Here is a 23,943-nt window from a genome sequence, read left to right as displayed (position 1 = left end):
AAAATAAAAAAAAATATTTTGATAAAAACGCACTACTTTAAATGATGTCACTGGTTCATGTGAATCGACCTATGATCTGAGAGCTATGGAAGATTTCCGGTATGCTCGTCGCTTCTGGACCAATGGGAAGAACTGAATGAGAATAAGCGGAAATGAACCTCTGACGTTGCACGCGGAGTTATTTCAGAAATACAAAACTTTGAAAAATCGTAGCGCCGATAATACGATATATAATTTATTATTTTTTTTAAATTGACTTAGTTTAACAGTGTATTAACAAATAAAAAAAATTTAAAAAACCACTGAACTTCCTCATTTAAATATCAATGTCCCATAGCGAAACAACCAAGAAATTGTTATTTTTGAGAAATTTTATTTTAAGATTTATTCTGGTTTTACTGGCTCATTGCAATGTAAATATAAACTTTATTTATATTTCTTTGGTATGGGTACTTTTATGTAGGCACCTAGTTGGTGGCCTAATTTTGTGATGTACAAAGTTATGTGGGTGCACAGAATGAGAGCAAGTAAAACAGGGTACTTACGTTTTACACAAAGATTTATTCACGAAACTAAACTACTGAAGCTAACACATTGAAAGAAGGATTCTAATAACTATATTAGGCAAAATAAAATGAAGTTGGTAAATCTAAATTGGCGGTAATTTTGTGCCTCGAAGACGCGTGCGGTGAGGTCGGAATCCGGTAGTATTCTCGAAGCCGGTTTGGCCCGTTCGTACGCTCTACGTCGGCGTTCGGCAATGTTCGGCTCGTGCCGTCGTTGTCGACCCGCCACACAGCCCCCTTCCAAGTTTTGAAATCTGTTTTTCAAAACTGACGCTGTATCACCCTCCTGCCGCTACGCGTTGTGTATGCCGGTTGTTCTGTTGGTGTTTCCGTTTCTGCTGGACTGGCTCGTTCTTCCGCTGTCTGGAACGCCGGCTTGCACCTGTCCAGCGAAACCTTTTTATGTTCGCCATCCACGTCCAGTGTTACCGTCTTTTCCGCCCTGGTGATGACCTTGTAGGGCCCCTTGTAGTTCGGCATCAGGGGTTTGTACACTCTGTCGTCCCTCAGAAACAAGTGTGTGGCTCTCTTTAGTTCCGGGTGGATGAAAACGTTACCTTTATTGTGGTGCTCGACTGGCCTTGGTTTGACGTTTTGCATGAAATTTACCAGTTGCCTAGTGTAGGAGTCCGGGTCAATGTAGTCGTTCGTCTGCTCCAGGATGTCTGCTGGTAACTTTAGTTTGCACCCATACAGCATCTCTGCTACTGAGTGCTCTGCATTCGTGCGCAGTGTGGCCCTCAGTCCGAGTAGTATGGTGCTGATCGATTTTGTCCACGGAACAGGGTGGTGAGCTTTAATGGCCGTCTTCAGCGTTCTATGAAATCGCTCGATCATGCCATTACTTTGTGGATGGTAAGGCGTCGTGTTGGAGTGTGCTATGCCTGATCTGGAACAAAACAAGTTAAAGTCCGTAGACATGAATTGCCTACCCTGATCAGTTATAATTTTCTCCGGTACGCCGTATCTCGCAATCCAGTTGTCCCAGATGGCTCTGATGATTGTGTGGGTCTGGATATCTGCGATAGGGATTACTTCCGCCCATCGAGTGTATCGGTCGATACATGTGAGGCAGTACCTCAGTCCCTCTGATGGTGGAAAAGGTCCGATGAGGTCGACATGGACCACGCAGAATTTCTGTCTCGGCATGTCGATCTTGATGATCGGTGTCCTCGTGTGTTTGTTGACTTTGCTCTTCTGACAGGGTATGCAGGCCTTCGTCCAAGCTGCGCAGTCTGCTTTCATATTTTTCCAGACGCCTCTTTGACTGATGGTCTTGGTCGTGGCGTCGGCTCCTGCATGGTTGAGGTTATGCACTTGGTTGAAGAAAGATCTCTGTAGCGTTTTTGGGATGTACGGTCGCATGTTGCCTTTGTTGAGATCGAAGACGATTTCTTGTCCCTGCATGTTGGTTTTGATCAGGTTCAGAGCAGTGTTCTTGTCGTCCAAGAGTGCGAGTAGTTCGTTGTCCTGCCTTTGTTCTTTATGGATCTTTTCGAACGATATGTTTGCCTCTTGTTCGATCATGTCGATTCTTGATAAGGTATCGGCGACGACGTTGTCTTCTCCTTTTATGTATTTGATGTCCGTGCTGAACTGTGAGATGTAGTCTAGATATCTGAGTTGTCTGGGGCTTTCTTTGTCGTGACTTTTCCTTCTAAACACGAATTGTAGTGGTTTATGGTCCGTGTATATACAGAATTCTCTGCCCTCCAGATAATGTTGAAAGTACCTTACAGTCTCAAAAATGGCTAGTAGTTCCCTGTCGTACGTACTATATGAACACTGAGCCTTGTTCAACTTTTTTGAGAAGAAACTTATCGGTTTGTAGTTGATGCCGTCTGTGGTTTGTTGTAGCACGCCTCCGATTGCGTAATCTGAGGCGTCTGTCCACACTGACATCTTGCTGCTTTCCTCTGGGTAGCTAAGCTTAGTGGCGTTGATCAGCGAGTTCTTGACCTCTTCGAAATCGTGTGTAGTGACTTCGTTCCACTCTACTTTTCTGTTGTCATTCTTTTTTGCTCCCTTGAGGTAATCGTGTAGTCGTATCAATTTGTGTGCTGCTCGTGGTATGAATCTTCGGTAGAAGTTTCCCATGGCCAAGAATCTTCTCAACTGCTTAATGGTTTCTGGCTTGTTGAGGTTCGTGATGGCTTCCACTTTTGTTGGCGAGGGTCCGATGCCTTCAGCCGAAATTTCATAACCAAGAAATAACAGTGTTTTCTTGGCAAACTCGCATTTAGATGGGTTTACCACCATTCCCTGATCTTGAAGTCGCTGGAACAAAGCTTTTAAGTGTTCCACATGTGTTTCTTCGTCTGGTGAAGCGATCAATATATCGTCGATATATGCGTGTACTCCTTCTAGACCTCTTGTGACTTCGTTGATGTGCCGTTGGAATGTTTGTGCAGCGCATGATAGTCCGAATGGCATTCTTACAAATTCAAATAACCCGAATGGTGTGGTTATAGCTGTCTTTTTAATGTCAGTTTCATTAATTGGAATTTGGTGATATGCTCGTTGTAAGTCAATTTTGGAAAAAATTTTACAGTTAAATAAGTCATTGCATATATCGTGGATATGTGGCAAGGAATAACGATCAGGTACCGTCTGTGCGTTTAAGCTACGGTAATCGCCACAAGGGCGATAAGTACCATCGCTCTTCTTCACCATATGCAATGGAGAGGCCCACTCACTCTTGGAGGGTCTACAAATACCTTGAGCCACCATGTGATCGAACTCTTGCTTCGCCTGCCTCAGTAGTTCTGGGGACAGCCGACGAGTCTTACACATAACGGGTTTGCCACGGGTATCTATATGGTGGATTGTGTTGTGTTTATCCAGCCCTGCGTATGGTTTATTGATATCTACTAGTTGTGGATACTTCAATATGAGTGAGTGGTAAATGTTGGTTTTGTCTGTTAATGATATGGAACATGTTATGTTGTTGTTTGTGGAGATGTCAAATGCTCTGACTATCTTGCCGTTTGTATTGTCTACTAACCGTTTGTTCCTAACATCTACTAACAGGTGGAAGTTGTGGAGAAAATCTGCTCCTATAATAGGGCGTGTCGTATCCGCTATTATAAACTTCCATGTAAACATTTGTTTACATCCCAGATTCAGTGTTACCGTGGTAACTCCGAAATTCTGGATCGTAGTCCCGTTCGCTGCATAGAGAATTAGCTTAGACTTTTCTCCATGGCGTTTGTGTAAAGATCTAGGAATTAATGATATTTCCGATCCGGAGTCAACGAGGTATGACACACCGGTATCACGATCTTTAACCAAGAGACGTGTTGTGTTGGTTGAATCAGCCGCCTCCGCTATGATTCGACCATCTAGTTTTTTGAAGCTAGATGCGGTTTAAATTCACATGGTGTGACGCATTTCTTAGCTTGATCGCCAAATTTTGTGTGGAAGTAACAAAGAATAGTTTTCTTGTTATTTCCGTTGGCCCTATAGCTTGTTTTGTTGAAATTGTTGTTGTATTTGTTGTTATTGAAATTGTTACTGCTGTTACTTGTTGTGTGTTTGATTCTATTGTTATTGTTGTTGTGACTATGCTGTTTGTTGATTGTGTGAAATAAACTCTCTACCTTATGGGTTAGAGCTTGTACGGACTGTTCTAAACTACAAATGTTATTTTTATTGTTGGTACCTACTACCGCTACATTATCCTGTGTGTACACCTGTATTAGGCGATCTGCTATCGTCGCTTGCCTATCCCAGTCATCTTCGCTTATGGCTAAATGCGCTTGGATCGTCTTGGGCAGTTGTTGTATCCACAAGTATTGCAACGTCGTTTCGTCTATTTGTAAACCTATTGCTAGCGTCCGCATCTCTCTAAGTAGGCTGGATGGGTTTCGATCCCCAAGCTGTAAGGAAGAAAACAGTTTTTCTCTCCTTCTGTCCTGTGGACAGCCCATGCGTTGGATTATAGCTTCCTTCAGCCTCGTATATTTTGCTCGGTTCGGTTCCATGAGTAAAATATCTGAAACTTGTTCTATGTGCGCTTGTTCAAGTTTTGACACTAAGTGACTATAACGTGCGTCTTCTGAAACTATGTTTGCCAACTCGAATTGTGCTTCTATCTGTTTAAACCAAAGTTCGATGTTGTTCACCCATAGCTGTGGTAGTTTAACGCTAATCCTATCCGTGTGGAACATGTTGTTTGCTGTGTTGATATTTGTCAAGTCAGTGTTGTCCTTGTTAGCCATTGTTTACAGTTTAAAAATATTCGTTTTTAAAAAAAAAATTCAGAAAAATGTATGTAATAATGATTACAGTATAAGTTAAAATATTGAAATAAAAGTATTCAATAATGAGTGTAGTTGTATTAAAAAGTTAAGTTTAAATTATTAGATTTAAATTTAAATTTAAATTTAAATTTCAAACAAAAATATTTATTTTTTAAATGTCAGAGTCACTATTTGTTATGTATGTACTGTGCAAGTTATAGAAAAGAAAATTAAAAACAGAAAATTTAAATAATTATTTTACCATACGGCGGAACACATTTTCCAACTATTAGGTATTTGTATTCTCCAAGCCTGAGTGGTCCCCTCAATATTAATATTCCTTTTGATTGTCCGTTGTACAATATATCAAGTTTAAAAATGTTTATGGTAAAACTTCAAATCTGTAACACATAATAACATGCATAGCCTAGGTTAAAAATATAAACATATATAGTACAGTCACACGATATAATGTATATAGAAAAAAAATATGGATACTAATGTCCACGTACTAAGTTAAACATTCGTCGGCTTAGCCGCCCGAATATCTGTTTGTTTGATAGTTTCAAGTTGTTTACAAAAATAAAATTTTACAAATTGCAAGTATTGTGAACGACTGCGCCAGCTGAAAAATATTTCCGATAGATTTCGCTGGTAAAAAAAAACTTACTCCCGCAGTGCGTTCACAAGGAGAAAACTTTCGGATGCCTACGTCACGCTTGTCTCGCCATATAATATTTGTCAAAAATAATTATGTTCCGGTACCCTGTAAGTACCTCTACTCAATCTGGCACCCTATGTAAATGTTCGTGTGAATTGTTTGTGTGTTCGACTCAAGAAAAATAAAAAAAATAAAATTTATATGTGTTGTAGGAATGTATTACTCGGCGTGCGATTTTTGGTGAGCGAGTCGCTCGAACGTATTATATTATGTTTGTTTATAATAATTTTAGTTAAATTATGAATCACCTGTTTGAATTAATCCCGGCCGAGTAATATTGTTAAGAAATTAATCACAGTTTAATCAATTCACTAGTTACATTAATTACATTTACATTAGTTACATTTACATTGAAGATTGTTACCGACAGAAAAATTCACTCGATTCGCTCGGTCTTTGAAAAATCTAATTCTATTATATATTATAATTATTATAATATAATTCTATTATACTAAATTAATTAACCTTACAATAAGTTAACCTTGAAATAGATTAACCTTGATTAATTACAAATAAATTAAAAGTGCAATCAAATTAAAAATGAAATTTTAAATTTTTCATGTACCGACCGAAAAAAAGTAATTGTTGTACAATTTTGTCAAGCGAAGATATTTCTGTCTGAAATTTTGCGCAATTTTTATGGAATTTGAATGGGGTCACCGTGATTGATTGTTTAATGTTGTGTTTTCGTGTTCAAACGTCGGGGTATACCACTTTGGTATGGGTACTTTTATGTAGGCACCTAGTTGGTGGCCTAATTTTGTGATGTACAAAGTTATGTGGGTGCACAGAATGAGAGCAAGTAAAACAGGGTACTTACGTTTTACACAAAGATTTATTCACGAAACTAAACTACTGAAGCTAACACATTGAAAGAAGGATTCTAATAACTATATTAGGCAAAATAAAATGAAGTTGGTAAATCTAAATTGGCGGTAATTTTGTGCCTCGAAGACGCGTGCGGTGAGGTCGGAATCCGGTAGTATTCTCGAAGCCGGTTTGGCCCGTTCGTACGCTCTACGTCGGCGTTCGGCAATGTTCGGCTCGTGCCGTCGTTGTCGACCCGCCACATTTCCTTTACGTATGTATCTTACTAGTTTATTGAAGAACTCAAATCATCCAAAGCAAAATAAATCATTTTGAGCTTAAAGAACTGGCAAATTGCCAAAATAAAAAATTATTTAAGGTATTTAAATTTTAAACTCTGAATTAGTTATGTATTTTAAAATTACGATTATTTATTATTAACCTTAAATTTCTTAAAACTTAATGAAAGAAGAAAAATAGTAGACTTATTCAAAATTGTAAATTCAATATGGGATTGCCCAGAACTGTTATCTCTCATCAACTTCAGGGTGCCTGGAAGAATGACTAGACAGGTACCACCGTTTTATAGCAACAATTCACGGATAGTGTATACTTGTAATGCTATATTAAATAGACTCCAGGAACTCGGCAATAGTTATTCCCACATATTGGATATATTTAGTGTAGTATATTGTTCCTATAGATCAAACCTCTTGAACTTTTTGAAGATGGTGAATGGTAATTAAGCCTTTAGTATAATTGTTATATGAAACAGTACTTTATTATTTTCTTGTTATATTTGTCCTTTAAAATATTTAATTTAAATTTTACATTTATTTTTAATTGTTTTAAACTTCTACTGAATGTGTTATATAATTTTTAGGTTTAGTTTTTGTTTCTAAATCTTGAGTATAAAGTAATGTATGTTGTTAAAAAAAAACAAATATGTTTGTATTATAAGTTTTGTAAAAGGCAATTTTGCCATATATGTTAGTGAAATAAATAAAATAAAATAAAAAATGGTTGTATATAATTCCAAATGGAATTTTGCACCTTTACAAAAAAACGTTTAATAGTAACACAGTATGGGTTTCGTGACAAAATGGCAATGATAACTCAAAAGTTATGATTTTTTACTTTGAGCCATCGATATGTTTGTAAATATTAGCGGTTTTGATTTAATATCTTTTTGTTTACAGGGAAATGCAAGATTTTCAGTCAGTTTTGTGCCTGCCGAAGCTTGCGACCATATCATTAATGTTTCATTCAATAAGGTTTGTTTATATTTTCGTTTTAATAATTTGTGAAAGAAATGCCAACTTCTGATTTTGTCCCCGCGAATTCATATATTCCTATACAAATTCAAAACAAAACATACAAACCACCACACGATTTCACCATAGGGGAGAGTTTAACATTTCTTTATATTTAGACCTTGCTTCCTCTACATACGTACATGTGCTCATGCACGCACAATGAATATTTTGACTTTTGACATGACTTCTTCAATTATTTGTTGAATTTGGTCACGCCATGTCCTTCTCAGTCTTCCTCGTTTTCTGCATCCCTCATTTCACATACTGTTGTTCATTCTACATGTCCATACCAACGGAGCACACCTTTCTTGATTTCATTAATAATGCTTATCTCAGCCTTGTGAAATGCACCAATCTCGACAATCGCACGTAGGTTTACCATTCATTCGCGTGAGAGTATTTCACAAATTCTTCTACCTGTTTCAGAATATCTCCATTCACAATAATCTCACATCAAGACATACTTTCATCCCTTTCAATTTATCAACATTCATCAGCAAATCACTCTTTTATACATCGTAGAAATTTGTTCTAGCAAAAGGGGCGGCATCATCAGCATACAAAAGACAATTTACAGTTTTTTTCACCCATTTTTGCATCCATTCTTAAACCTCTCCGTTCTTTCATACAGCTAACGATGTATACGCTGAACAGCCACGTCCACATCCCTGTTTGACTCCTTAAGGAATGTCAAACCACAATATGAATGGCTTATTTACCTCCCACAAATGCTGTGTTGTCCTTATACAGTGGCGCAATAACCCGTATCAGGTTGCCGTTCACTCCAGACTCCAATAAAACCTTCTAGAATTATTCTCTCTCATCTCTTTCAAACACTGCAAATCGTCAAAAGCGCTGAAAAGCTTTTGGTGTTTAGCCAAAAATTCTTCTGTCACGTTACTTTAATTTTGTATAATCTAAATATTTATTTGACTGACGTTCTTATGTTTTTCCCTTTGTAGAAAGCAGTGCCCGGTTGTCCTATGGTAGTGTCGGTAGCGGGCGGAGGAGGCCCGGGCCCGCAGGTGGCCTTACCTCCCCCGGGGCCCGTCCTGCAGCCCGCACACCTCCTCATCACACACCCGGGCGGGAAATTAGAAGATATTGAAGTCAACGTCGAAGGTAACTAACTGCCTGACTAGCAATCATTTTATGGCATCTCTACATGTCCTCAACATGATCTTACAAAGTGTAATTTTGAAAATTGAAAAAGAAATTGGTATCAACTCTGAAACAATCTCGTCGACAACATATCGATTTATTAGTACAAGTCTGGAAAAATTATATTATAGTGAAGTATGCATTTTATGCGTCTCCTCTTTTTTAACTGTTTATAGGACATATATTTTGTGTTGATTTACGTCTTGCAAACCTTATAGTAGTAACGGTATTAATATTTTTTTAGTGCTAGGTCAGATAAATTTTCTACAAGGGTTTAAAATATGCATAAATTGAAACGCTCGAAAACAAAATGATACGCGCCCGTGGGGCAAAAAGCACGTATGACGTTCTGGCGCCAACTTGTACGCAATGTTGATTTGAAGCGCAGTCAAAAAGCTAAATTTGAATCGGGTTGTGGTCCCGTGGCTAGTGTTGTGGACTCACGGATCAGAGGTCCAAGGATCGAACCCCACTCTACCCCAACTTGATTTCCATTTTCGCTTCAAAATATTCAAAATAATAAAATTTGTAAATAGTGAGTTATTTACAACTCGTTGAAAATGGCCACTAAAATTTAAATATTTGGGTAAATTAGAAGAACGCCAATATTTCTTTTTTATAAAAAAAAAAAAAAAAAATTACGTGATGCCAACTGCGAGCCGTTTGTATGTGCTCATTTTTAAACCAGAAAATTAAAAATCAAAACTTGTTTTGAACACATTGAGAGTTATATCATTAGAATCATGAAAATCAGCTCTAAATACGTATTATATTTACTACGTTATTTTCGACTTGTGAAAATACCCTATTCTGGGGTGGTATTCTGAATCCTCTCTACCCCTAAAGTAATTAATTTGAGGATTTTTATTTTTTGCATGCGTTTACTCTTCGCTTCTTATCTAGGCTGTTATTCCTGCTCTCGCGGCCGTTGAAAAACCATTTATCTCGCGTATTTACATATAAAATACACGAGATAAAGTGTTTTCTACGGCCGCGAGAGCGGTTCAGAATAGCGCCACTGGCCACTGATAATTAAACATAAAATATGAACAAATGAAATCAAACATGATGATTATTTTCATTCAGATTTTTATTGCGACCTTAAGCATTATCCAAAATATTTTTTTTCATGGTCATGTCATACCATATATATGCTATAAACTTATTCATAATTAAAAAAGGAATGGCCCACGCTCAGACGCTGAAGTCTTTGTGGGCATTTTTTCCAATTTATGTTTTAGCTTAATTTTAAGATGTGTTTTTTTTAAGTGTATTTTGTTATTAAAATTATATGTAAATATATGGATGGAAAAATAAACTAATAAAAATTAATAAAAAAATTAGGTTGAATTGACCAAACCATACTAGTTTAAACATCAGTGTGACCATTATATGAAGCAAAAATTAGTAGCATGTAAAAATTGAATATCCTCAAATTAACAACCACTCTCTAGGGGAGAGAAAATTCAGAATTCTACTCATGGTGGTATATTTATGTGCCACTTTGTTCTAGGTGTCCTATATATGGTTAATATTTGAGGTTATATATATTTTTTCATTTTTAATGGTTTTAAAATTTATTTACATGTCTGCACCAACTCTTTCTTCGGTGGGATGTCTACAATAAAGTATTGTCATATAGTTTGAATTTTCCTAACACTTTTTTTCAATGTGCACTGTTTTCTTGAGTGTTATTTATTCATCTTATTTCGCATACATAAAATTATTACATTAATATAAAATTACTTTTACTGTCTAACTAGGGTAAGTAACCCAGTTCTGAGACGGTCAAAAATACATTATTTAACTAGCTTAATCCATAAAATGAGTTCCATTTGACTGAATAAAGGGAAAAATACACACAAAGAAAAAAAAAATTGTGAGTAAATCTTTGTACCTTTAACTATTTTTTTACATAACCAGTGCCTCCACGATGCCCCAAGTTTTACAAAATCCAGTTTTTCGTCAACTATTTCACGAAAAAATGATCTTGAAATTTCAGGAAATTCCATAGAGAGAACGGAAATTGTAAAAGTTAGTTTTCTGCAATTTTTTCTTTAACTGCACCAACCAGTTTTTTTATTTGAATTTTTTTGTTTTTTTACAATAAACATAATAATTAAACAGAGTATTAAAAAAATAAAGCATAATTACACATCAATGAAATACATATTAATAGAAAAATAGTAAACAAAAAATCCCACAAATCATGGAAAATTTTGAAAGTTTGGAATTCATGAAATATTATCAGTGAAAAAAGAATTAAAAATTTTTGGGCCCATAAAATATGCATGTCTCTGTGCGAGCCTCGTTTTACAATGTGGTATTTCTAACACACGATTCCTTCTTTGACTTGATCTATTTGAATTACTTGTAAATTAATTTTGGTTCTTAAATATATATTTTAAACATTGAAAACAATATGTCTTAGATCTAAAAGTTTAGCTTCTTGGAACAATTGTTCACCATTAATCAAAGATATTCCACTTTGTTTATCGTCGTGCACATTATCACAACCTTCTTTGAACTGTCTCACCCATCTTCTTACCATTGAGGAAGGAATGTTAGGTCAGTTCAATATAATTGTACACGCTTTAATATTCTTCGTACTAAGGAAACTAATTACAGACCTTGTCTCACAAAAGGTGGGATTTTCAATTGTATTTGAAATTTTAAACAAGCACCACGAAGCGTACACAACAATCAGCTAACTCATAATGGCAAAACTGCCATCGCAAGAAACGCAAATGGAATTTATTTTCTGGGTACACATTATATACACAGGAAAAAAATTATAAGTAGTTACATAATAAAAATAATAAAGAACTTTAAAAAATAATGATTCAAACAAAAACATGCTATCATCAACCTCTCAGGGTCTTTGCGACCAATTTCATTAAGGAAACCAGTCAGTAACCTCATTAGTTTCAGCATTACATTGTATATTTCTGGCATTATGTTATAATATGTAATATGTATGTTATATTGTGATGTTTTTATGATGCAACATGGTACCTTAAATTATTAATATTTAGAAATAAAAAAATGTTACTAGCCAAAATTATCCACTGTTATCCATACATTTATTTATTTCTAGTCGTCATTTTTTATATTATTCTTAATTTTTGTTGATTTACTACTTTGTAATTTTATGAGAGCAAAAAGGTTGAAAATATTTGTATATGTTCATAATCCAATTTCTTTGTCATGTTAAGAATTTTAGACTCCACGAGACTGCCTTTCATTTTAAATTAGGAATAGTCTTTTGATTACAAACTTGAATGTTTTAGTGAAACGCTGTATTTTCTTAAAAGAGGTTATGAATGTATCCAAATCATAAGAGAACAAATACAGGGTACTTGGCAAAAACAGGTTCATGAACAAATAACAAATTTTATAGGAGAACAATGAAAACCTTATTTTTGGGACACAGGGTTTGAATATTTAATAAATTAGGTTTTCAATTAATGATATATGTAATTTTACAATCACGGAAAAAACGAGTATACTTTATGTATTTTTTTAAACTCCTTTCTTAAACTCATCACATTTTTTTCTGCCTTCTGTGACACCATAATTATTTCGTTTTGTTCACTTTGAATACTCCATATTTATTATCAAATTCATTCAGGAGAAAAATATGGCATTAATATATCAAAAATCCAAAATTTCAATGAGGCCCATATTAGCTTCCCTTCAAATGAGTCTTCATTGCTTTTTGTATATTTTTTAACCATTTTGCGTCAGATTACAAAATCTAAAATAAATGGAGTTTAAAGAATCGGGAAGTTCAGCGCTATGGTAAATATCATATTAAAAAATTCTTACACGCAATTAAACTTATAGTTTTAAATTGTACAAGAATGTTTTAATAAAAATGAACTACTTTGACCAATGTCACTAGTTCTTCCAAATTTACCAATGATAGTGTTGTGATTGATTTCCGGTTTACGGGAAGCCAATTCACCAATCAGCAGAACTCACCGAAGGCAACTTGTGACGTCATACGCGGAATAATTTATAAATTACAAAAGTGTATAATAATGCTGATGATACGATACATAAAAACATATTTTTAAAAAAGCATTCTGTTGATAAATAAAAAAACATTAAAAAACCACTGAACCTCATTAGAGTTGGTTCGTTGAAGTCTCTCAAATATATAAAAGAGCACATCAACCTTCGGTCTGTAAATACATTTAGCCCTTAAAATATCATAAATTGACTAACTTTCCAACCTTTTTGCTCGAAGAATTAGAATGCATACTCCATTACTGTTCAATGTCAGATGGCCAAACAGGCAGTGCACATATTTACATATATCACACCTGGGATCTCTTCTTTAAAGTATGTATTATCTGGCGTGTCTGTCTATTTTTTCTTTGCTTGTCGTTACAGGGAGGAGAAGATATTATTACTAGACAAGACCGTGACTCGACTTACTAACGAATTACTGTCTGTTCAACTGACATTGGTCTATAGACGACACGAAAGTGTGCGATAGGTCGAAGGTTCGGTTAGCTTCTGACTGACTTGACCGATAGAAAGAGACGTTGACTTTGCATGGAAAAGAGGGGATTTTACCAGAATTTAAAATTATTCTAGAATTATTTTGAATTAAGTTTATTAAAAGCTGCTTCATACATCTTTGTATTACTATATTTACGTATTAATTCATTTTCTCAATCTTAATTTTGCTTTGTAATTTTCTTAGGCATTGTTCAATTCCCGTTGTAACCTAAGTGTTCTATTTAATTTGCCGCCATGACTCCAACATGTAAAAAAACTAAAATTAAATAAATTAAAATGGCACCAAGCACTTTTTTCAATTTGTGTACAAAGGATGCTGATGGGTAATCTTTTAAAAATTAGAACAAAAAGCCCCCATTTTTTTTAATTTGACCAATAAGTTGAGGAAATGAAATAGTACTTAAACAATATTATAAATATGACATACTTTATAGAAATAACTTGGTTGTGGATTTAAAATACTAATTTCTCGCTATATTAACCCACTTGGTACAAGGAAAATGCTTAAATAACTCAAACTAACACATTTAGGTAGGCACATACTAACAACTATTTGCACAACTAGAAATAAATATAAAGTTGATTTTTTGACTTGGCAACACTCAAAATTTAAAATCTTTTTCACTATGTTCTGATTTAAGGTACCTATTTTTTACACTTTTTTCTATGATTATACTTGGAAAATATAAAAATTAGTTTATTTAATTTATGTTATATTTTAATTGTGTTATGTTGGTTTTTGCTGTAATGCAGAGGTGAATTTTCAGTTACATCAACAAAAGTCAAACCTTGTAATATTTTGTGTTACCATGGACTTGCATCTGAAATGTAAGGTCAAAAAAAATGTAATGATGGTGATTTGTGCCATTATGGGAAAGAAAAAGAAGAAAAAAATTATTTTGATCGTCAACATTATATTCAAAATCTTAACAAATAATATCACACTTCATTTACTTAAAATAAAAATTATTCTATAAAGTATTTAAGATTATATTTAATTTTTAATATCGTTTTCAATTTAGATAGATGGTGAAGTTAATTTAATTATATAGCCTAAATATTTATGCTAAACGCTTTTTAAGAATAAATAAACCATTAACTGAATTAAACTCTATGACACAATGTTATTATGTCATAATACTTCCCCACAAAAATGTCACAAAATATTCCATCACTTATTTAGTTTTTAATTTATAAATGTATTTTTAAATTATCAAAATCATAATCATTGGGTTTAATTAGTTGCTTTATTGCTAAATACATCTTACTATGTTCATTTGTTTTTTCGCTGCCTCCGATTGGCCGCAAGTACAGAAGATGGAGCGTGGAATATTGATCCTTAATGATTTTGATAGTTATACTGCAATAATGCTTTAATTGCTTGTTTTTAAGATACCCACAGATATCGGACTGGAAAAGATGTAAAAATTTACAGATGTCATTTTTAATTTATGGTTAAATGAATTATTTTATTCTTGAATTAAACAATTTTATTCTGTAGGTTTTTTAGTCTTTTTTGCTTCTTTCAATTAGCAAAAAAGTAATCAAGTGAAATCACGGTAAGTGATTTCTCAAGCCTGGCTGTTCTGTTCCGTAATTCAACACTGTAATCTGTTGTGGTGAAAAAATTAAAAAAATGTTGCAGATTTGACAAAATTTCACACTTGATGACATGTTTTTACCATGCTTGAAACTGTAACATTTAAAGCTGATTTGAAATTAAATAAGTATTTTCTCATTTCAAATAAGTTCTTATTTAAGTTTTCTATAAAGACAACATCCACAATCACATTTTCGGAGTTAATAAAATATTGTGTTTCAAATTATTTTTTACTTTGTCAATTTAAAAAAAAATTAAAACTTCAAAAAAGTTTAAAAAAATTATATTCTGTTTCCATAAACAAGTTACCTCTGTCATTATTTTGTCAGAATCTTTTTGTTCCTAACTCTGTTCAAAATATCAAATATTTGGTTAAGTTGATTGATCAAATAGATTACAATTTCAATCATTTTAATAAAAAAGCTCTGAAGAGACTGAAGAAATGACAGTTATAATTTTCTCTACAGTGGCCTGAGGTGTTATTCTGGATTTTCTCTACCCCTCAGAGTGGTTAATTTGGAGATTATTTTTTTTTCCAATGCGGCGACACTTTGTTTCTTATAATGGCCACACTGATGATTAAATGTCAAATTATAAAACGTGGATTTCAATTAGAACTATTAGTTGCGGACCTAAGCATTACCAAAATACAATTAAGTATTTTGGGTAATGCTTAAGGTCGCAATAATGTTCTAAATGAAAATCCACGTGTTCATATTTTTCGACATTTAATCATCAGTGTGGCCATATATGAAACAAAAATTAGCCCGCATGGAAAAAAAAATATCTCCAAATTAACCACTCTGCAGGGATAGAGAAGATTCATAATTGCACCCCTGAGTATGGTAAAACACATAATTTTTTAAATTGCCATTGTTTCATTTTTTCACATGGCAGCTCGTCTCTTAATTAAACTAAACATTTTCTCTAGCAAACTGAGTCTTAGATATCTGTGAGTATTTGAATTGGGAATAAACTATCATTAGTCTTTGTTTTAAAGCTAACACCGTCACAACTACACACAGCTGTCAAATCTGTGAACAATAACTGTAACAAAATAATTGTTAACTGTTGAGATTAAAATGTGTATTTCTACTGGCCTTTTACTTAATTTAACTTAGGTTATTTTGTAAAGCTCATCAAATACAACAACTCCTGTTTTATCAGTACAATAGACAAATTATTTCAAATCAATTTTTATGTCTAATTCAAAAGAAATCATTATATTCTTTATTTGATGATGGAATGTCCATCACCGTGTCCGTCTGGAAGGTGCTTCCGGAAGGACAGCTCTTGGCGGATGGTTCTGCCAATGGCACTCATTTTTGGGACAGATTTACATTGAGTCAGTTATTGACTTCAAACACGAGACAAGTCAGTGCTGACTCAGTACTGCTATCGTAGAAATTGATTACATACAGCGCTGTCGCGTCAGTGCTGACTTCAATATTCCCGGTGTTTATTTTGAAGTCAGTCCGCGCCTCCCAATACTGACGTCAGTAACTGACTCAATCTGCCTTTATTCGCAATCATTTCGGCGAGACTGATCATAGAAACATGATTAAAAAACTCTTTAAGAGAGAAAGAGACGCACTTCATATTATTTGTGCGTGGAAGTCTGGCGTTCTGTCATTAAAATATGGAACATTTTATTAATTAATGACTTTATCTCTTCTGTTATATCATAACATCAAAATTGTTATTTTTGGTGAGCTGACATTGTTAACAAAATTAATATTTAAAATGGAAAGTATTGAAAATTCCTACAGGGCTTATGTTAAAATTTAATTATATTATTTAAAAGAAAATATATTGTCAAACATTACGGTTCGGTCTGATGTAAACATTTCAAAAACGTAAATTGGTCATGTCAACGTGGATGGAAATAAATAAATATGAATCAAATGTATCCCACCTTAATTATCATGAAATTAATAAGGAAAATGGCACAGATTACACATAAACTTGGTACATTCGTCATTAGATCCAGCTGCAATATTAAGCGGTCCTGAGTTAATAATTATTACAGAGACCTACGTAATATGGCATCCGCAAATAGCACTCGAGCTTAAGTAATTGAGAAATTAACAGCTCCCATTAGCCTATCTGCGTATTCGGGAAAAAATTACGTAAAAATACAAAACAAATTGAATCAGAATCAAAATCTGAAGCAGCGCTGAAAGCCTCAACATTTTTTTATAGTTTTATCTATGGAACATGTTTTTATCTAATTCACTGCGAGTTGGTGCTTTATCATAATAGATATCTATGGAGATGCTATACGCCTTTATTATATTTGCTTTTCAATGATGTTTTATCTGATTATTTAATTATGCTAAGACCTAAGCCAATGGGTTCGTAAAGTTTTTTTAGAAAGTATTCCATAGAATCAATTTTGTTTTTGTTTGCATCCTTCCACAATTGACATAATCGAAAAACATACTACCAATTTAAAAACACAGCTTAAGATTCTCACAAAATTACTTACCTCACAAAATGTTATTTATTTTACATTTGATAAATCAAATGTACATTAAAAATAATCAAGACAAAAAGCTTATAAGATTGGTTGTAATGTTTCAACAATATGTTCCCCTAATCTGGATCAAAATTATAAATCATTTTGATACAATGTGCTGGTTAGCTAGCTTTATGAATGGGTATATTCTTAGACCGAATAGATTCTCATACTGGGTATATCCTTCAGATAGGGTAGATTCTCTGACTGGGTGAATTCTCAGATTGTATAGATTCTCTGACCGGGCAGGTAGATTCTTAGACCGGGTAGAATATTCTCAGACTGAGTAAATACTTAAACTAGGTTTACTTTCTTATACTAGGTAGATTCTTAGACCGGATAGATTATCTGACTGGGTAGATCTTAGACCGGGTAGATTCTCAGACCGAGTAGATGGTGGACTGGACTTGACTGTGTGGTGTGAGGACGGTCGAGGTGACTCAGTGTGTGTATCAGGTCCCAATGGGGGCAGCGTCCCTGCCAGCGTGCTGGAGGCAGGCGTGGGGCTCTTCAGGGCGGAGTTTGTACCCCGGGCCGTGGGAGAACATCGACTGCACGTTCTACTGCGCTCTCAGCCATGCCCCGGAAGCCCCCTTCACTGCCAAGGTAATCTAATGAATTATGCCATTTTATTTTTCAGATTTATAATAACTGTCCAGTACGGATACAAAAAAATTTTGCGTTAGTTTATTTTCGTGACCTTCGAGAGGTAGAGTACAGTAGAGGGTAAAGAACGGATTGCTGGCTCGTAATTTACATACTCTTTGTGTGCTAGCAACGCTTTCTCTACCCCCGCGAGGGCCTTCAAAATCGCACTGCTGGTCTCACAAGCTTTATCTTGTCTGTATTTTATTTTGCATCGCAAACCCTCCATGCATGATGCGAGCGTTTTGACCACTACACTGCAGAAACATGATTCAAGTAACATATCAAATTAAATCTTCAGCCAACTCTTTAAAAATGTTTAATAAACCATATTCACATTTTTTTAATGTTAAAAATTTAAAACCAATAAAGTTCAAACAAATCTTAATACTTTAAGCCCGCTGGCTCAAAAAAATATGCGCTTTGGCGGTGTTGGGTCAAATTAGACTTGGTACTCAATGTCGCCTTTTAGGCATTTTTTGGATTTGTAATAATACCCTTTCATCACAATATGCTTTGAATCATGAAAAAAATGTGTTTTGTGCACAATTTTACATGATTTAGTTAAGGAAAATTATGAATAAAATATACTTGTTTTATATGTGCGTTCGTGTGTGTGCGTGGATGGGTCGGAGTGTACATTCGGTATTTTTATTTATTTTAATTTATTACCTCCATGGAAAACGCAAATGTCAACAATTATTCTTTTCTCACTTAAAATTCTTATTTATTTTTTTGTCACATTTAATGTTTATTTATTTTTAATTTATAAAAACTTAATTGGTCTTTTTATGTTAAAAAATTGTTGTTTTTAATACTTATTTTGTATGACTGTATGTTTTCTGAATAAATTAAAATGAAAAATAAAATAATTGATAATTTACAATGGGTCGAATTGGACCCATCTCCGGTAGTTATAAGTTAACCAGGCAAAATTGTTATTTGTTAATGTAATTAAGGGTATTAGAAGCAGACTTGGAAATCTCCACCAAAAACGTAAAATTAGTTATTGATGTCAAAATAAACTGTACATAAAACCCACCTAACTAAATAATAGCGTGATTCAAAACCGTCTCCTAAATAATAGCGTGATTCAAACCCGTCTCCTAAATCTTTCAAAAAACAGATTTTTTCTATACTACTTGACCACCGAAAACTGAGCATTCTCCATTGAGTTAGCGAAGCATAATTAGAAATCTCACAATTCTCTTTTCAAAGTTTTTCGCAAATATCTCCGTAACTCCTTCAAAGGAGATTTCTCAGTTTGCTTCTGTTACCCTCAATTCTATCATTATTATGGGTGTTATTTTGAACGGCCACAATTAAGTAGCTCCATACCACGCTGTCCAGAGGGTTGGACAAATTATCAGTGACACAGAGAGCCATGGAAAGGAGAATGCTGGGTATTTTGTTGAGAGACAGAAAAACAATACATGGATTAGAGCGAGAACAAAGATCGCCGATGTGGTCCATAGGGCTGCCAACCAGAAATGGAGCTGGGCTGGTCATATAGCGAGAATCACAGACTCTAGATGGACCAAAAAAGTCCTGGAATGGCGACCCAGAGCGGGTAGAAGAAGTGTCGGCAGGCCTCAGACAAGGTGGTCTGATGACATAAGACGAGTTGCAGGAAGTGGTTGGATGCGGTTGGCTCAGGATAGGGAAATATGGAGACTATAGGGGGAGGCCTATGTTCAACATTGGACAAGAGACGGCTGATGATGATGATGATGAGATGACCCTCAATTATCAAAATTAAAAAAGGTTTATTATGTATGTGTAATCTACGTGTGCTATAAATTGTAACTAACCAAATGAAGATTATCACTAGAGCCCTCGTGGTCTGCAGATTTAATAAACACCGTGCTAGAATGAACCTCTCTGAATGCTCTAGATGTAAGTTCTGTGGTACAGATGATGTAAGAAGACGTTCACATATTCTATGTGAATGTGATGCTTTACATCTTAAAAGAAGTCTTATCCTCATAGGGCCACTGGTTAGACCTAAAAATGTGAGATCACTCACCCAACCTATTGATAAATATATTTTAAAAGAAATATTTGCATTCATATGATTTACCCAAATATTAATTTTGAGGGCCATTTTCAACGAGTTGTAAATAACTCACTATTAGAAAGTGGGAATCAAGTCGGGTATAGTGGGATTTGAACCACGGACCTTTGAGCCGTGAGTCCGAGACACTAGCCACGGGACCACAACCGATTCGATGATTAGCTGATACTCTAAGGACTTGGGCTTGAAGTAGGATATTTAGTCATAGATATGAGAGCACTCACCCTGACCTCGGTAGCCGAGCTCTTTGAAAACGCAAGAATTAATTTACAGTTCCCGTTACAAGAGGTCTACAGTCTACACAGGTCGCGGTGACGTGAGAAGCTTATTAATGCACATATTTATTTTTCAGGTTTATGACGTAAACGCCATCAGAGTTAAGGATGTGGCGAGTGGTACCGTTGGCAAACCTGTTACATTTTTAGGTATGTATTAAAAAATTTAAAAACAGAAGTAATTTTAAAATTAACAAATACAACAGAGATGGAGAACATTTTAGAGTAGAGAATATGGAAATCTAGGCATTTCCAGGGCTTATGATTTGTTATTGGTTGGTTTAAGTGGCCATTTCGCACACTGCGTAATAATATGCACCATTTAAAAAATTAAAAAATGTTACTGAACAGGGAACTCTTAACCACCATAAAAGTTCGTATCTGGGGCATATAATGCGTGGAGAAAAGTACCCCTTGCTTCATTTCAATTGTTTTCAGGCGTTGCCTAGTAAGTGAAATAATTCAGCCACATGAATCTCTTCACAGCAATAAAGGTTTCAGCTCTTTAACTTCACTAAAATCAACAAATGGAAGAATTGAAGAAATATGGATGTTGAAACATAGGCGAAATGGTGAATGTTCCACAGTGTGTAAAGTGGCCACTTAAACCAGCCAATGACAGGTCATAAGCCTTGTAAATGCCTTAACTTCCATATTCCCTTATTTAAGGTATTCTCCATCCCTGTTGTTTAATTACTTGTCCGAGCTGACGTTGCCTCGGGTTATGGGTTGCGGGCCAAAACAGTGTTCGGCCCTGTCAACTTTACGGCTTGATGGTGATGACCTCCACAATGACAGAAAAAATCGTTACATTTACGGTTGTCTAAGACATTTTATATTTTTTTATATATCATAAATGTTTGGAAGCCATTTTGCCAGAAACTGTTTTAAGTGTCGCTTAAGTAAATTATACATCATCAAAAGAAAAGCCTCATGTATGATATGTTTATATTCGTAGTTGAGACATCGCAAGCCGGTCCCGGTAATTTGGAAGTGACAGTAAACGGAGGAAGGGTGCCCACTTCAGCCCAGGCGCAAGGCCAGCACACCTACGCCATCTCCTTCACACCGCGAGAGCCTCAAGCGCACACTGTGGATCTGAGATTCAACGGCCAAGATGTTCCAGGTAATTCTAATAAAAGAGATTGTAAAAATATTTAATGGCTGTTAAGAGATTGGTAAAGTGTGTAAAGAGATTATAAAAATATTTTAACGTTGAGTTTGCAGAGAGGTTATAAGTCTTATAAGGAGGAGTCTAGAATTTAAGAAAAAATAACGCAAAATTAGAGTGATCTAAAATGGTTGTATTTCTTTTCAAAAACTAAAATTTAAGCTTTGATTTTTGGTAACTTTCTTGTTCAATCTATTATCTTTAATCCATTAGAACAAATTTTATTGAAATAATTGCTTTATATGAACCAATGAACTCGAGTTTAGTCTAAATGTTAGGAGATGTAGTAAATAAGTAATCATGTAAAACTTTTAAATAATTATTTTATCCGAAATGATTGCTTTTTTCAAATATTTGTTTAATAGTGCGATTTTGAAAGTAATGCATTTGAAAATGGCAAAAAGGCATTTTAATTTATCCATTTTATAAGCTACAGGATGTCATTTTATGTATCACATAGTGGTCTTTTGTCTCAACATATAAGTTCTATTTATCAATTTGTTTCTTTTTTGGGTGATACCAAGTGTGTTAGATTTGTTCCGACGTTTCGGCTACCATTGCAGGAGCCATCTTCAGGGTAAACTGAGTCAGGAACCCTGAAGATGGCTCCTGCAATGGTAGCCGACACATCGGAACAAATCCAACACACACGGTGTCACCCAAAAAATAAAAAAAATGATAACAGTGACCGTGAAAACCTTCGTACCCATTTAAGTTCTTTTTACATTTTTATTACAGGGAGTCCATTCCAATGCCAGATCTCTTCACCCGCGCGCGTCGTGGACGTCGAATCACTCGAAAAAGTATCCGTCGGGTCGTTGTGCGAGTTCAGCGTGGAGAGCCCGTCCTCCCCCACTGCCGAGGTCCTGGGGCCGGCCCGTCGGCCCGTCCCCACCGCGGTGGCCCCCTCGAGCGCGGGGCTGTACTGCGTGGCCTTCACCCCCCTGGACGTGGGGGACCACAGCGTGGAGGTGCGGCTGCCGGCCGGGGGCCACGTGGAGGGCAGCCCCTTCCTGCTGAAGGCCTACTCGGCGGAGAGGGTCACCGTGACGGATATCAGCCCGGGGGTTGTGGGAAGGCCCGTCGGATTCACGATCAATGCATCACAAGCCGGTAAGCATACATTTAGATGGCAATTGTACTTTACAGTGTTTTGACCTCAGAGTAATAATGCGCTACAGATGTAGAGACGCCATTTTGCTCTATTGCATAAAACAAAAGTGTTTTAGTTTGGTTTTTGGTTTAACAACAGACCTATAACAGATGGTTTTGTCATTGGGCTTGCGATTCTGGACCGGTAAACGATAGCTCACTTTGGGATTAATAATTCTAGAATGAATTTTGTCCATATGGGCGGCTCTATAGCGTTATAACTCTGAGGTACTGACGTATAATATAATATATGAGAGTATTTAAAGCAAACTTAGAAATCTCCTTTGAAGAAGTTACTGAGATATTTGCGAAAAACTTTGAAAAATTAATTGTGAGATTTCTAATTATGCTTCACCAACTCAATAGAGAATGCTTAGTTTGCGATGTCAAGTAGTATAATTGAAATCTGTTTTTACAAGATTTAGAGACGGTTTTGAATTAGGCTATTATTTAGTTAGGTAGATTTTTATGCATTTATTTTGGCATCAATAAGTAATTTTCCGTTTTAGTGGAGATTTCTGAGTTTGCTTCTAATACCCTCATATCGTCGGCCTAACTTGTAAAACTCGCAAGTCCCAAACTTACCCTTCTTCAGGGTAGAGTAAAAACTGTTTTTATTTCAGTAGCGAATTGTACCGAAGTTTTTTTACCATATTTCTGCAAAGTGTCACATCTAATCATGACGAAAGTTTGTTAGAAAATGAAGATAAATTATTTACAATAAGTATTACAATATTTGAGTCTACGAACATTTGGACCAACTCAAATATTGTAATGAAACCAACTGGTCCAAGAAGAAGTTTAAAAATTGAAAAATTTATTTTCAGGCGTTGCCTAGTATGTGAAATAATTCAGTCAGATGAATCTCTTCGCAACAATAAAGGTTTCAGCTCTTTAACTTCACTAAAATCAACAAATGGAAGAATTGAAGAAATATAGATGTTCAAACATAGGCAAAATGGTGAATGTTACACAGTGTGTAAAGTGGCCACTTAAACCAGCCAATGACAGGTCATAAGCCCTGTAAATGCCTTGACTTCCATATTCCCTTATTTAAGGTATTCTCCATCCCTGTTGTAATTTGTTAAAATAAGTGTTATTTAAATAAGAAATCACAATTAGTAAATGTCTTTGTCCGTTTTTGAAACCAAAACATGCAATTGTCT

At 35.2% G+C, this 23,943-nt stretch overlaps 1 protein-coding gene and 1 long non-coding RNA gene across 2 annotated transcripts in view; both read left to right on the top strand.

The window, feature by feature from the left end:
• LOC148278107 (filamin-C-like) overlaps positions 1 to 23,943 on the top strand; it is a 99,218-nt gene that overhangs the window by 42,238 nt on the left and 33,037 nt on the right. The window contains 6 exon segments of the mRNA XM_088231888.1: positions 7,535 to 7,609; positions 8,614 to 8,773; positions 17,917 to 18,052; positions 20,519 to 20,604; positions 21,413 to 21,580; positions 22,364 to 22,738. Of these exon segments, the coding sequence (XP_088088014.1) occupies positions 7,535 to 7,609; positions 8,614 to 8,773; positions 17,917 to 18,052; positions 20,519 to 20,604; positions 21,413 to 21,580; positions 22,364 to 22,738 (1,000 nt within the window).
• Positions 496 to 5,382, top strand: LOC148278108 (uncharacterized). The gene is made up of 2 exons (XR_015823280.1): positions 496 to 779; positions 5,023 to 5,382. It is a non-coding gene; the product is annotated as an uncharacterized LOC148278108 (long non-coding RNA).

Source organism: Micrasema longulum, unplaced genomic scaffold (genome assembly GCF_059751315.1).
Source record: "Micrasema longulum isolate JH-2025_06_02 unplaced genomic scaffold, ASM5975131v1 h1tg000928l, whole genome shotgun sequence".
Classification (NCBI taxonomy): domain Eukaryota; kingdom Metazoa; phylum Arthropoda; class Insecta; order Trichoptera; family Brachycentridae; genus Micrasema; species Micrasema longulum.
Note: the sequence above shows the minus strand (reverse complement) of the source record. Positions and strands in the feature narration are given on the sequence as shown.